The 16,644-nt window shown below is 36.4% G+C and overlaps 2 protein-coding genes across 2 annotated transcripts; one reads left to right on the top strand and one right to left on the bottom strand.

Moving 5' to 3' along the window:
- Window positions 1–3,354: 3,354 nt before the first annotated feature.
- On the top strand, window positions 3,355–5,274 carry LOC103708093 (NAC domain-containing protein 83-like). The gene is made up of 3 exons (XM_008792871.3): window positions 3,355–3,782; window positions 4,034–4,320; window positions 4,739–5,274. Exons 1-3 carry the CDS (start codon window positions 3,602–3,604, stop codon window positions 4,994–4,996), a joined length of 726 nt encoding a protein of 241 aa, XP_008791093.1. The 5' UTR covers window positions 3,355–3,601; the 3' UTR covers window positions 4,997–5,274.
- An 8,358-nt stretch (window positions 5,275–13,632) lies between these two features.
- On the bottom strand, window positions 13,633–15,336 carry LOC103708128 (berberine bridge enzyme-like 26). The gene has a single exon (XM_008792906.2). The coding sequence runs from the start codon at window positions 15,334–15,336 to the stop codon at window positions 13,702–13,704; it is 1,635 nt and encodes a 544-aa protein (XP_008791128.2). The 3' UTR covers window positions 13,633–13,701.
- Window positions 15,337–16,644: the final 1,308 nt, after the last annotated feature.

The raw sequence follows: 16,644 nt of genomic DNA on the forward strand, positions 1-16,644 counted from the left end.
CGTTGTGTTAATCTTTGCTTAACTCGATCAAACTTAGGAGAAAAGGAAACAGGGGGGGCATTTGCTCCCAACTTGGGATGCCCATCACCATCAGAAAAATTCTTTTCTCTCCACTAACTTTTTGATATTATTTTTCTTCTCGGAAAAGAGAGTTTCAAAGCGTGTTCCTTCCAAGGATGAGGTTCAAGGATTCTTCCAACATCCCCCAATGATATGAACCACAACATTTAGAATCCACCCTTTCAAAGCCACACACACACACACACAAGTGGGACTGGGACACACCTTGATGCGTAGATACTTCCACAAAGGGCTGCCAAGGAGGAAAAAGTTAAGTGGTGCACGAGTAAGACCCAAGCCCATTTCACATGATGGAACCAACTAAAAACAGAGTATGATTGAGACTTGAGAGCTCTAATAAACCATGATTGGGCTGTAATTTTATCAATGTTTCAATCTTGAAACAATTAAGGACACCTTTTATTCTCACATTGTTTGGTTGCTTCAACTATGTCTAGAATGCCAATTTCGTTTAACTAATGGCTTTTGACTCCAACAAAAATAGATTGATGAGCTTGCAATTCTGAAAAACCTACCAGCAACACCCGAAATTTCGATATCTGTAAATGTTTGATTTTTTTTCTTTTTGATAATGAAATAGTAAATTCATTAAATTTTTAGTCAAACTAAAAACGGTTAGTGAATTACATCAGATCATGGGCGAAAGTCGTAAATGATTAAAAGATATGGCATTGACAAATATTGGTGCATAATTTCTCAAAACAAAGGACGTATTGGAATATCATTTTAAATGCGTTGCCTCCTTATAGTGCTTCCAGACCAAAATGCAGTTGACATCAATATGAAGAGTACTATTAGGTAGTCCGAATAACTTAGTTTTGTATTTCAAAATTTGTAGCTTGCTGATATGCAAATGTTTATCACCTGATCATATAATATATACAAGTAAAAATTACATACTGAAAATGAAAACAACAAGAAGATTTTTTTTTTTTTTAATCACAAGACTGACAACTTGCTAGGTAAAAAAAGTTTTTGATTTTTAGATTTTTTAACATGATAAAATAGAATATCCACCTCATACTTTTTTTTCTTATGCCTGTGTCATTATGTGTGGTCCATGAATGGCACAACCATGTGCAAGCCATCCCCTCAGAAGTTTAGAATGGGGGAGGGGGGCAAATGGCCTTTTTGGTTCTTCCACTCAATCAATTCGAACCGCTGAAGCCAATAAATAAACAAAGCCAAGTCCAAACAAAACAAGCAAGAATTTTTCTTTTTTTTTAAAAAAAAAATATCCAAGCACAATAATTGTACCTTTTGACGTCTCCTCTTACTCCTACAAACCCTCTTCTAATCCCAACACGCAAACCTCTTTTGACCAGAAAAAAGAATTATAAAACCAAAACGGCACCTACAAAGACACCAACTTCAGAGGCAAGAATTGAGATGGAATAAAAACCTAATGAGCGAAAGCAGACAAAATATCTTACAATAAAACCCAGCCGCATTCCGGCTTGAGATGTTTCCACACTGCAAGTGGAATATGACATCTCTTTCCTGCCTTTTTACCTCTTATTCTCGTATCTATTTATATAAAAATCCACTTTTCCCCTCTCCCTACGGCAACGAAAGCCCGTCCACGTTCCTCACGAGGCTACACTGTATTCCCATTACCACCTCTGGTTTTTTTTTTTTTTTTTGGTATATCAACATCGCTCACATAAATCTCATGTGAGCACTACCATAAAAACTTAAAAAAAAAAATACACCCAAGCTATAGATTAGGTCGCTTTTTTTACTGTTCACCATCTGTTGTCTGAATTCTTAAGTTTTACTTTGAAATTACTAGTAACCATAGCTTGGACAACTGGAGCATCGTCTACTACATTTAATTTTCTCATGACATCTTTGGAAATACTATTCATGCATAGACACCAACAGCCCCCATGGTCTCTTTATTTTTTTTTTCTATTTCTATAGACAAATTATGATGGTTACATACAAGCTACCATAAGTTGATAGAGGCTCTGATTGCAACCTACAATATCCTTGGCAGAGTTGGTGTCACAATTTTTCTAACAAGCCAGTACTTTCCCCTCATCAATTTTGTCACCCAATAATATGCAGGAAATATATATATATATATAAAGGAAAACTTGTCCCCTTTATCCTGTAGGAAAGTTTCAATCTTAGCTTCTTGTTATTCTAATGCTTCTTTAACTTCCAAAACTCCTCAAGGATAATTCTTATCTTTTAAAATTCTCAATATGCCTTATCTTTTCTTCTTTTGTGTGTGTGTATATATATATATATATATATCCTCCTGTCTGTTGTTCTGGAAGCAACTTGGTCCACAACCGTGTCTCTATGCAAATTGGATTCCCTAACCCACTATGACTCATAAGATTACCATATTAGCCTTATCTCATAATGGAAAAAATTGAAGGAATTCAGTAAAAAGAAAAAGCTCTTTTTTTTTTTTTTTTTTTAAAGATCTCCTGATCATGCTTGGTTAAGACTGGAGAGATCCTCATTAGAAAGAGATCAAGCTATCATATATCACCGTCCTAGTAATTTTATCTTTCAAACTTGTATGCAGAAATTTTATGTTGGCTACAAAATCTATCCACCATTGCTTTTTACATGCAATTCGATTTAACTTAGTGCAGAACAAGATGAAAAAATAAGCAAGCAAATAATAAATCTCATCCTAAAAAGTAATCATTTGGTGTGCAGTGATCGCTTTTTGAACGTAATTACTAAACTATCACAAAAAATAGCTGAGTTGATAATTGGCAAAAATAAACTAAACTGAGCGGCTTCGATTCAGCTGTGTGGATTTTTGTTTTTTTTGAAGAGTCATGTTAAAGATGGAAGGCTATATAATAATGTAGTCATAAATAGTTAAGAAAAGGTCGCTTGATGTAATAAGTTATGAACGTGAAGGGTATTTTAGTCATCTTACTAGTCCACGGGAGCCGTTGATGCTCTCCAGCTGTAAGCATGACGTAAGCTTCCCCTATTCCATACGGCGGAGCCACTCCGCGGCAAAATGACCAAAACGACCCTCCTAATCGGCGAGCAGCTGGCGTATCTTCTCCGCAGATACGACAAAAGGATAAGGGTATTTAAGTCAACTGGAAGATAATCGATTCAGAAAAGTCCTCCTTCTGTCCTTTTCAATAAAAAAATATATATTTTTGTTTTCCTCTAAAATCCATGTCGCCACACATTTGTTAAAATGCGTCAAAGGGTTCGAGTCTGGTTCACGCCACAGCGGTCGTCGCCTTCTCCCCGCAACCTTACTATAAAGCTGCCCCTCGCTTTTCTCATATACAAACTCACCTCCTCCTCCTGCTTCTCCTCCTCCTCTCCTTTGTCCTCCTCCTCCTTCCTCCCTCCCTCCCTCTCTCTCTCGCCCCCTCTTGCTTCCTCTCTCTTCCTTGGATTTGAGAGAAAAAAAAATGGAACATGGGTGCTATTAGCTTACAAACCCATCTGGAATTGGACTCGAAGTGTTTGGTACTGCTTCTAGCTTCAAAGTGACGCAAGAGGTGTGAGGGGGTTCCTTTTGGTCATGGACAAGCCAAGTTTTATGAGGCAAGGAGTGCTCAGGCTGCCCCCTGGATTCAGATTCCACCCCACTGATGAAGAGCTTGTTGTGCAGTACCTTAAGAGGAAGGTCTTCTCCTGTCCATTGCCGGCTTCCATCATCCCCGAGATCGATCTCGGCAAATACAATCCTTGGGACTTTCCTGGTTAGTAGTACTAATTTTTAATGCATGAAATGTTTGTAAAAAACCAGCTCAACTTTCTCATCATAGACATGATGGCAGCCATAATTTGCAAAGTGGAAGTCTTTGCAGAATCATTTTAGCTAGATTTTTAGCATGCAGCTTTTTCTACTTTAGCACTCTGAATGTAATGATGATGAAGATGATTACATTATTGGGTTGAGCTTGAAGATGGTTGTGTTTTTCTTCTTCCTTCTCTCCTTCCTGTTGTTTAGGTGCGTGTAAGCAAGAGCGGTATTTTTTCCACCTTAGAGAAGCCAAGTATCGGAATGGTAATCGATCGAACCGGGCAACCGGCTGCGGTTACTGGAAGGCAACAGGGAAGGACAAGGCGATCGTAGCTTCGAGCAGCAACCAGGTGGTGGGGATGAAGAAGGTGCTGGTCTTTTATCATGGGAAGCCTCCAAGAGGGTCCAGGACTGATTGGATCATGCATGAGTATCGCCTCGCCGGCGCTGAGACTAGAGCCTGTGTCTTTCCCCAAAGAAAGAACTCAACCCTTGTGAGCTTTCAGTCCTTTCCTCCTTCCTCTTCTTCAATTTGAAAGAAAACTTTACTTGTACTCGCTATCACCCTCTCCCTCAAATTGATATCTGCTAAGCAAGCAGCTTCTTTTTTGCCAATCCTTTTGAACATTTCTGTCAGCTAAGTGAGCCCTCTCATCTCCTTTTTTGAATTGTGTCTAGCTAAAAAGTTCCTGTTAGGTTGTCAACAAAATCATAATAGTAGTTTCAATCAAGTAGTTTGAGTATTTCATCAATTACTTGTTTTCTATCAGTTTCCTAGCCTCATGAAAGATGCTGATACAAAACTACGAGTCTCTAAGAAGTGAGAAGAAGAAAAAAAATTTAATAGAACCGCAAGTGGAGATAAGTAAACGGTTCTAAAATCTTACTAAATTCTGCAATGCTTTTATGCAGAGTTCCATGGTTCCTACAAAAGATTGGGTGCTCTGTCGTATTTTTAAGAAGAAAAGAGCTACCAAGATGGATGTTGATGTCGAAGAATGCCACGAAGAGAGCCAAAGTAGAAATGGTAGCATTGGGTTCGTTGATTTCATGGGGCTGCAACAGAGAGATCAACGGCCTTCCTCAGCCTCTTCATCAGAATCAAGCTGTGTCACCGAGCCTTCTGATGGATCAAGCAGTGGAGATGCAACTAGCTGCAGCAACAGTTGATCACTTCCATAAGGAAGAAAGCTTAGAGCTCTTTTGCTTCGCTGTATCAAAACTAAAAGCCTCCTATTTTTCCTCTCTCTTTTTTCCCCCTTAATCGGAGATCCTCCATGAATAACCATAAGCTTTTGACTCTAGGAATTCTAGTCTCTTCATCTCTTGTAAGTTTTCTTTATGAACAACTTAGATACAAGAGATCTTTGTGGATCATCAGAGCTTGTTGCTAATGTGGAAGAGATGTTTTCCTTAATGAAACTCTGTGTTTTGTTTATTTCTAATTATCCTTCATTGTGTAATTCTGAGGTTTATTATTTTACCAAGGCCTAATTACCCATAATATAAATGAAGATAGCTGCAGTGGGTGCTTCAGTGCAGAGGCCTAATGGTTCTAAAATGCAAATGGTGTTTTGTAAGCAATAAAGAAGATCCAATGATGTAAAAAGAGAGGAAGGAAAGCATAGCAAGAAAGGGGGAGGCATTTGTCCATGTGGTTTGCTGAAAGAGATGCTTTGAGCCTTTGGGGCCAGCTGAGAAAATAAGGGGAGCTAGTCAAAGGAATCTGGGTCCCTTGACAAGCACCCATCTTGGCCAAGAATATTTGCACTAGATTTTGTTTTGACAAGGGAGGAGAAGAAATCAACTCAGAATAAGACCCAAGACTTGGATGTTCTTATTGCTAAGCTGAAACCCTGACTTGGTCAAATGAGGCATGCTCCGTGGACGAACAAACCTTGTAATTAACTCATGTAAAACTGTGACATTGCTTCTTAGACAATCCAAAAGGTGGTCATCTGTCAAAATCTAGATTCTTAAAGTTGTTTTGTCAACAACCTCTATGACCAGAATTAGAACAAGCTTGGTAAAGTAATTTATGCTGAACTTCATAAAAACTAAGCATCTAGGTGCTTCCCACACAAAATGGATACCTTAGAGGAGAAATAAACTTCCTAAAACACCAATTAGATTGTTATTCTAGTCTGATATTTGCACTAAACATGCACTAAACTGCCATTGTTGATGATTGTACAAGAAAAACCTCTCAGCCTAACTATTTCAGGTTGCTTGGAACACCTTAACACCCAAAAAAAAGCTGTCAATTTATCAAACAGTCTTCTAGTTCATGTTATGCCTGGTCTGATGTCTTGGTTAATCCGGCTAATTCTTAGCTGGACCACTTCTCTTGAAATTCGTTGCCCCAAGGTTATTTTTATGGATCGAAAACCTTGGAATAGTCAGTGATCGGGACATCGAAGAATACTCCGACGTGAGGAAAGGACAATCATCTGGACAAATTCAATGGACAAGTTGAAACCCATTCCATAGACTTGATGCAACCACTACTTAACAATGACTGTAATCAATAAATACTCTGGTTTCACTCATCAACATTGCTTCCTACCGAAAGCCATATATTACATTATGTAAGTTGTGCCTGAATTATCTAGTTTAGACACTCTCTCAATGCTGTTCTTAAGTCTTCTTCTAAATTACATTGGAGACAATAGAAGCATCGATTAGTGTTAAGTGTATGTTTTTTATTATGGCTTATAATGACCTTTATGTAGTTCTTAGGGGCACTGATTAGTTTCGTGTTTGCGTCATGACTTTTAATGACCGTCATATAACTATAATGGCCGTTACGAGTCATGACTAGTATACAAATTAATTAAAAAAATCATAACATTTTATGCAAGCTATTTCATTATATACAAACATATTCGGAGCAACACCTCATGACCATTATAAGCCAATAAGATATATTACAAACTGCTATTACAAAGCATATACTATTGATATTTTTTGAATTTAAATAAATCTTTTAATGCACAAGCTTCATGATAACCACTTTCAGTATCATTAGCAGTTCTTCATAATTTCAAGTTATGATCATTTCTGTGGGACAAACCCATTTATCGAAATCTTGGTTTGAATAAATGTGAAACCAAGGCTTCATTTAACATCTGATTATGGAAATCACTTCTCAAACTAGAAGAGCACAGGCTGGTGGAAGATGTTTTCATAATAAATGAGAACAGTTGAGATATTGTTCATGATCATATCTACAATCCAAGACATTCAAGAATAAAAATCGAATATTTTGAGTGCTTTTATGTATGAATAGTTCAAGTCATCTCCTGATTCAGATACATCCACGTAGAGGAAAATGATGCTTGATGAAAGGTGGATTGATGATGTGATGGACACACCATGCCTCATTGGCATTAGAGCAAAACTAAGTCATGATGACATAAGCTTATTATAATACATCTGTTATCAAGCATACAGAAGATAAAGAAATCCACATGACTAGCAGTGTTATAATGTAAATTATAAAGTTTAAAATAACATTAAAAGCACAAACGATGAAAGCAGTAGGGACGTCATGTCTTGGAAATTATAAAACACCCCAAAACATAGCATAGATGAGAACAATGACAAAAACAATATATAAAATCTAGTCAATAGATTAGCTTGGTAAAACTTGTAGGCATCTCAAAACCACCAAGTTTTTGATGGCATATGTAATATTATTTAAAAGTTACGTGCTAGCCATTACATGCGACCGAAAGAGAGAACGGCCGACCAAGGTTTCTTGTGAGTATGGTTTTAGGATCGTCATCCAACTAGATCTTGGGGAGTTCGTTCACGACACCACCAATGTTTCCTTTTCCATCCCCATTTCAATGAATGAATGAAAGAAACCCTGTCCCCCCCACTCCTTGACCCCTTCCACCGGTCTTTACCGGGTGCGCAAGATGACACCCAACAACCCGATAACCCGACCCATTTACGAGCAAGATAATCTCTAATTGAATTCATATGAGATCTATTCTATAATCGGGTTCCGATTCGGATCTTGCATGAATCCGACCCAATTACACCCCGCATGAGTGTGGGGTTGGATTGCTGACTTTGCGGTCATCGCCATCGACAAGGTGGGGACTGCCGGCATGGCGGACCACGCATAGTCTAAGCTTTGAGAGGTTTGGACTAACTACCCCCTGATGAGGGAATTTGAGCAGAGCAAGGAAGCAAGACATCATGCATGCATTTAAAATCTAGTTGAGAGTTGATTGAATGGCAGTTTGATCATTGAAAGGACAGTGGGGATCCACCCACCATGTGAACACCACATGAAGGTGCCCTGCCATGCAATGCAACAAACAAGGAGGGGAGGAGAAGCTTGTCTAGGACTCAATGTGCTGAATAATTACTAATTGGAACCAAACTGACAAGGCATTTATTTCCATATTTATTTTAAATGCTTCAATGTAAAGTTTGCAACTCTCTCTCTCTCTCTCACACACACACACACACAATTAATCTGAGAAATCTTGCTAATGATATGTTAAAGGCACAATTCAATTGCAATAGAATCCATTTTGCTTAAGAAAAAAAAAAACCTGAACTTCAAATTATGACTTGCTTAACAAATTCCTATGATTTAGATATGTTATGGATCATATGTGATGAACATCTGTTGCCAAATGCTTCAATACAATATTCTGTCTAGCAATTTCTCATCTTGATTTCACATTATGATGTGACTACCATAGATAAGTGTTTTACATGATTAATTTCCAAAATTCAGATTGCCATGAGATTATATAGTTGCATATTTGAATGTGTATGGTCTAAACTAATGAGTTGCTTCAACACCAAATTTTTGTTTCATGTCCATGTAAAAGCAAAAATTTCTACTTCTTTTTGGTAGCTAAAATTGCTATTTCTTTGATTTGTTGTCAACTAACTATTTCAGAAATCAGAACTACTGGAAATTCTTCAGATATAAGACCTAAAATGAATGTCGATCGCCCAACAGTAAAATGATCAGTAGAATGCCAGACAAAAGCAAATGGAGTTAATGAAATGATCAGAAATTAACTATTTCTGGTTCTAAATACTTATAGAACCAGAAATGAAATTAATGCATGCCTTCCACAAAAGCAAATGAAGTCATGCAGCACGCAGCACAGCTGGAAAGGGGGCCAATATATATCACTTACATTTGAAATGGAAAACAAATGGACAAGATGTCATTCTAGCTAACAAAGACAAAGATGAGGTGCAGCTATAATAAGTCAGCCTGATTTATGAATTTGTTTGTATTGGCAACAGACATTATCATGGTTTGCTTCACTTCATACATAAGTTCTAAGCATTGAGCACCCCTTCAGATTCCCTTGCTTCTAATGGAATAATTCAAAAGCCTCCAATACAAATTGAAAAAGAACAGATTCTTAGGGGTTGTTTGCTTGTCAGGTTTTAGTAAAATAGTTCCATACTGACTGTAATCCTTGTAATTTGGTTTCTTTTCATACAGCCTGTTTTGTGGAAACTGGCACATCATAGAGCCTGATAATTCAATTTTATAGAAAAGGCGCCCCCTTCTTCTTCATAGAATTGTTTTATAGAATATCAGGTTTAGTGGTTATCTTGTTTCTAACAACGCAGAGACAACAAAATGGCTCCTGAAAGACTTTAAGTTATACCAATAAACCACTGGACAGTAGACCATAAGCAAGCCTCATTGAACAGCTAAACTGAAACCAAGATCAAACAACAGGGGCAAAGATTTAACAAAGAAATACCAGAGCTTTTTTTTGAACATCTAAAACTGGGTGGCTTATTTGTCCCCCACCCCCCCTCTTTTTTTTTATTTTTTTATTTTTTTAATTTTTAAGTCCTAAACTAAAGGCGGTTGAGCCTACCATCTTCGGTCCATAGCAGGCCCAATTGGCCAATTCTTGTATTCTCCTCTCCTTAGACAAAATTTCATTCTCGAAATTGTCAAATTAAGGCCTTGTAAATTTAAAGATGCTCGGCCCAAAAACTTAACATACCCAAAATAGCTAGGAGATAATTTATTATGGGTTGAGTATTTTCCTAATCTGAAACCGTACGGCATCTCGGCATGCCACACACCAAGACCACTCCTCATGAGTCCTTCACTCAGACATACACCTCTAAACCTCTGCTTGGCACTTTGTCGAACTAAACATATGCGGCACCCTCGAGTGCCCGCTAGCAACCCAAACCCTTAGGTCAACCACAACACTCATGTCCATCTTTATGCCAAAGCATACATTCTTCCCAAAAGTGTTCTATAACTCAGCACCTCTATGCCTACTCTAAAGCTTTGCTCTTTAAGTAACAAAACATCCAAGATTTTGTCTCTCCTCCATCAAAATTAGTGCGATAACTAGATTTGGATCAATTATCAAAAGCCTCCTATCGTATTTAAGATTAAGATATAAGCTAGCAATATTGGCACTAAATAAGGAACTAAGTAAGAGTCTGAAATTGAAATCATCATTCTGATGTGAATGCAAGACTTCAAATTGGATTGAAATCAACTAAATGCTAAATCTATGAGAGTATCTAATTTATTTATTTTTTTCATTTTGATTTGGGTCAATCTACACACAAAAAAATTCTATAAGAGCATCTAATTTAATTTCTTTTTTTCATGAATGCATGAAATATCTAATTTGCATGCATGGAATTACTTTATGTAAATTAATTTTGTAATATGTGCATGGCATTGCATGCATTTTTTTGTACACACATGCAAATTTTTTTTTGTTCATAAATATTTGTATAAGAATTTTGTTGCAAGCTAAAAATCTAATTTTAGCATGACTAAATTTTATTTCATGCAAAAAAAAATAATTTTATTTGAATCTAATTTAATTAATTTCTTTTTTATCTGTGCATGAAATTGATTTAATTTTCTTGCATGCATAAAAATATTATTTTATTTGAATAAATTTAATTACTTTTTCCATGCACGAAATATCTAATTTAATTAAATTTTTTTGTGTGCATGGAATTACCTTTTTATGCATAAACGTATGCAAAATTTGTAAATTTCTTTTTTTGTGGGCACTTGAAATTACTATGTCTTTTGTACATGCATGCAAGTTTTTATTTGTGCATAAATACTTGTACATAGTAAATAAATTTCCTTGTATGCATAAAAATCTAATTTATTTGAATCAAAAATAATTATTCTTTTGTACATGCATGGGATACCTAATTTAATTATTTTTTTTGTGTGTGGAAGGATTTTTTTTCCTTAATTTCCTTTTTGTTTGTGCATGGAATTTTGTACCATTTTTGTGCATGCGTTCAAATTTTTTTGATCCATAAATATTTGTATGTAAAAAATAGTGCATAATAAAAACTTGATTTTAGTATGATTCAATTTTCTCGCATGCATGAAAAAACTAATTTTATTTGAATCTAATTTAATTACTTTTTGATGCATGCTTAGAATATCTAATTTAGTTGATTTTTTCTGCACGCAAGGAATTACTTTTTTTTGCGCATAATGTGTGTAAAATTCTTTAATTTCTTTTTCTGATCATGCATGGAATTCCATATTTTTTTGTCCACGTTATTAATTTTTTTTTGATATGTGAATATTTGTACATGAAGAATTTCATTGCATGCTAAAAAATTAGTTTTAGCATGATTAAATTTCCTTACATGAATAAAAATCTAATCTTATTTGAATGTATTTTATTTATATGATTTTTTTATGCGTACATGGAATTAATTGAATTTCTAGACATGCATAACAATCTAATTTTATTTTATTTTAATTTAATTACTTTTTTGTAGATAAGCATGTGCAAAATTTAGTTTTTTTTCATGCATGGAATATTTTGTTCGTAAAGAATTTTGTAAAATGCTAAAATCCCAACTTTAGCATGATTGAATTTTCTTGCATGCCTAAAACTCTAATTTTATTTGAATCTAATTTAATTAACTCCTTTTTTGTGCATGCATAGAAGTGACTGAATTTCTTTGCAACCATGAAAATCTAATTTTATTTGAATTTAATTTAATTACTTTTTTGTGCTTGCATGGAATATCTAATTTTATTAATTTCTTTTTTGTGCATGCATGGAATTATTTTTTTTGTGCATAAACATGTGTAAAATTACTTTCCATTTTTGTGGGTCAATGGAACTATTTTTTGTGCATAAACATTAATGGAAAAATTCTTTTTTTAATTTAGCGTGACTGCCAAAAATATCTTTATTGTTCTACAAATTTCTTTTAAGTTTTTAAGAATTTTGGATAAGCGTCGAGTTTCCTCTCTCCTTTCGATTTAATAGATATACAAGAATAATACCTCATGGTTTTTCTATGATTTCCTTCTAATTTTTCTAAATTTTAGAGAGGAGGCGAGTTTTCTCTCTCCTATCGGTTTAATATATAGAGAAAGATAGAGATTCAAACATATTTTGAATTTCTTTTTTTTTTTTGTACGTGAACTCTAAATGATCAATAATTTTTTACTAAAATAATTAGGAAGAGTTCCATTCAAGTTGAAGTTGTTTTAAATATGTCAAAATTCTTTCTTCTAGATGCATGGAATTAGTTAATGGCTTTTTTAAATTTCTTTGTGCGTATGGACAATTATCTTTTTATGGATGGATTTCTTGTGTATTATAATTTATTTAATATTTTTTCCACTTAAAATCTAATTGTGGAATGATTGAATTTTCTTATGAGAGTTTTTGTGCATTCGTGCAATTTTTTTTTTATGTTCATGTATTTTTTGTACCACTAAAAATATAATTTTAGTATGATTAAATTTCTTTGGATGCATTTCTTTGCGTGTGCATGTAAATTTTTGTTCGCGCATGTAAATTTTTTTAAATAAATTTGTGCATAAATTTTTTTTGAGTGAAACTTTTTGTATGCTTTTATTTGAATATAAATTAATTTAGATAATATTTTGTGCCACTAAAAATCTTTTTTTTTTACGTGAATGCAAATCTTTGTTCATGCACGTGAATTTTTTTTATGAGTGTGCACGTGAATTATTTTTTATAAGTTGAACTCTTTTGTGCATACAATATCACAAAATAACATAAAATATTTTTTCTTTGTGCGTATATAATTTTTACATAAAAGAATGTGCGAGCAATTTTTACATAAATGGATCGATTTTAATATAAATTTTTTTTTGTGCTTAATGATGATTTTAACATAAATGAATTCCCATTCAATTTTAACATAAATTGATCAATTTAACAATTTTTTTTTAAATGACTTCCAAAAATGTCTCAATTTTTCTATACATTTTTCTCTAATTTTCTGAATTTTGGAGATGGGTCAAATTTTCTCTCTCCTTTCCACTTAATAGATATAGATATAGATATATATAATATAATGATGATGATGATGATGATGTGTTTTTGTTTTTCAAAAACCAAAAAAACAAAAAGTTTCCTTGGGTTCATTTTAATGATAAAATAAATTGCAAAACAAGAGTTTCATTTAATATTTCGCTTGAAATACACTGCTAAATATGCCGTTCCTGTTATTTGGATACTTAACAAATTAAACCATGTTTAATCAATAATCAACTTATCCTGGTCATAAAATGCAATTTTTCTTAGCACAACCAACAATAGAAAAATCTATCACAGAGAATAATGTAGTCATATCATGATTAGTCTAAGAATCAACAATATTTATCTTTTTTTATTAATAAAACCCTTCTTCGTTGAAGATTCAAATCTTCCATCATAACATATTTCAAATCACATTGAATAATTCAAATCTTCCATCATAACGTATTTTTATTCATGTCATTGCAAACTCAGGCAGTGGTAGAAGCAAATAATCGAATACATTTAAAGAAAATCTAATGCATTTATTTTTTGCAAAACAAGAGTTCCATTAATCTATGCCGAAAAAGGAGGGATGCTTTGCTCATTCCAAAAGTAGTTGTCCGGATCAACTAGAGCCTTCACGCGTGCCAGCCTTTCAAAGTTGCCGCGGAAATAATTCTTGCCCCATACAGTAGCATCAGAGTAGGTTGTATTTCCTATTTTATTGGTACCTAGATCCAAATCCTTGACGTTGAAATAGGTAGCTCTCGGGTTGCTCGAAACATATGGAGCCATGAAGTCGTAGAAACCTCTCATGAAATCCAAATGCTTCTGATTGACCTCGTCCGGACTGTCAGGCCAGAACAAGAAGTACTGAAGGTTGATAAAATTTCCCTTCCTGTGAGGGAAAGGAATGGCATCCTCAGGTATCTCTTCAAACTTCCCTCCCCATGGAGAGATAATAATCTGAAGACTCTCGTCTACTGCATCTAATAAGTACTTCCAGATCTTATCCCACGCATCAGCAGATATAGGCTCCCTTGGAAAGTCAGACTTGGCCTTGAAGGTTCTGTTTCTATACGGCCTCCTGTCCAATAAGAGGCTCGTGTCCGTGGTAGGATAGCCCGCAAAGAAGAGAGTAGATTCTATCCACTTCAACTCGATGAGGTCGTTCGCCTCGACGCCGAGCTCGGGGTAGCTATTCTGCAGCGCGGAGAGGAACTCATCGCGCCCGCCGAGGAGCATGCCCTCGAAAGTGGCAAGGATCGTTCTGTTCGCACCTGCCCCGACGGCGATTGTAAGGATTCTGAGGAAGAGGTCGTCACTGGAATCATGCGAAACTTTCTGCCATTTCTCCACCAGATTACTTAAATCTTGTTCTAAGGTTCTGTTAACCCTGAACACCGTGACCGTGGGGGGTACGGAGACTAACCGGATCTTGTAAGCCAGCACGACGCCGAAGCTGGCAGAACTCCCTCCTCTTATGGCCCAGAAGAGATCCTCACCCATTAATTCTCTATCCAAGATTCTGCCGTTGACATCTACGATCGAGGCATCGACGACGTTGTCGGCCGCGGCACCGAACTTTCTGCTCATAGCGCTCAGCCCACCGCCGCCAATTATCCCACCGACGCCGACGCTCGCGCAGAGGCTCGCCGGGAACGCGACGGTGTCCTTCTTGGTTTGGGCGTTGATGTTGTAGTACAGCTCACCGACCGTTGCGCCGGCGCCGACCCATGCAGTCCCTTCGGCCGCGTCGACCGTGATGGAGCGTAAGTTGGCGAGGTCGACGATGACGAAAGGGTCGCCGTTGGAGTAAGACGACCGGGCCTCGTAATCGTGGCCGCCGCTCCGGACCCTCAAGTGAAGGCCGGTGGCCTTGCCACAGGTGACTGCAGCTTGGACATCGGAGCCAGTTTTCGGGGTCACGACGAAGGTCGGCTTCGTAGCGCCGGAAGTTGATGCGAACCTCGAATTTCGGACGGTGGCGTTGTGGATGGAGTAGAAGGATGGGGTGTCAGGAGTGTGGATGAGTGAAGAGGAGGCTGAGCTACTACTGTTGGTCTTCTTAAGGAAGCATTGGAGGAAGGCTTCGTGGGTTCCGGCGGATATGCATGAAGAGGCTGCGAGTAGGAGGAGAGAGAGGATGGTGAAGCTGGGTAGCGCTGTTGACGCCATGCCTTCCTCCTCGTTTCTCTTGGTCTCCATGGCATTGGGAGGAGGCATGATTTATACTAAGTGTGAGACGGTGACTTATGGAAACAATGGGGAATGCGTACGTATCGCTCGTCGCTCTTCTATATCAAAGGAGAAGATAGGGCGATTTGTTACCAAAACTGAAAACAAAAAGATACAGTTGCTTATATTATCTGATTTGCTTATGGTATGGAAGAGTAATTACCTTGCAAAATGTTCATGCATTGTAGCAGTGAAATATAAACGTACATTGCAATCTTGGAAGGAAGGGAAGATGGAAGCTGTAAAGCTTGAAAAGGACTTATATATGTGGAAGCAAAATCATTATGCGGAATCGTAACTTTATGTATCTCTATTATATTATGGAATTCAAGCAATTAGTATTAGTATATTTTCATTTGTGGAATCATGCTTAAACGATTCCAATTAAAGATTTGACAATTTAGCTGGATCCATGGGTACTGAATTTATATCGAAATAGTTGCTCGAATATGGACTGTACAATGCACCAAGAAAAAGTATATTTATAATATTATTAAATCCTTACCCTGTATAGAATTCAAGTTACCAAGTTATAGACCACTAATCTGGTTGTCCATGCTTGATATCCACAATGCACTTAAAAAAAGCATCATAAGTATTCAGGAACAAACAGGAGAGAGTGCACGAGGAAAACCATGGTTATTATGGATCGGTAATCCAGCCAATCTTGTTGTCCATGATTAGTTTTTCCTTACCTGTAAAAGGTGAGATTAAATAGGCTTTATGTGATAAATAGAGTCGACACGTTTGCTTCCTCCTCTCATAGCGTGCATGTCTCTCTTCTCCGTATAACTTGTGGGGCGTGTTGTTACGGTATGAACGTTTTTAACTTGTGGATGAGCTCCACACCAAAGATTAAGTAAGGACTCCACAAAAGGGGGATAGGAGCCGATCATGAGGTCGGTAGATGCTAGGTACAATGACTTTCAGTATTTTATGTTATATTTCAAGTAATGCTACCGAGGCTCTAGTTATAAGCACATGAACAATTTTCTTGCCATACAAAAAAAGTTAGTTGGTGCAACTTACAAAATTTTGCGGTCAAACATGGAAGTTGGCAGATGATTGAATTGTCAAAACCTAGTTCGTTCGCTTATTATTTATGCTGGAAAGGAGTCAAGAGGGAGAGAGGAAATTTCTTTGATATAGAATCAACAACTCGCATAATTTCAGAAATAATCTATGTTAGGAAAGACACTTTCACTAGACAAACAACTTTCCTATCTTTGTGTGAGTAGAATGAAAATTGGTGCATTAGTATAAAGGTTTTGCTTAGAT

The sequence above is a fragment of the Phoenix dactylifera genome, chromosome 14 (assembly GCF_009389715.1).
Source record: "Phoenix dactylifera cultivar Barhee BC4 chromosome 14, palm_55x_up_171113_PBpolish2nd_filt_p, whole genome shotgun sequence".
Lineage (NCBI taxonomy): Eukaryota > Viridiplantae > Streptophyta > Magnoliopsida > Arecales > Arecaceae > Phoenix > Phoenix dactylifera.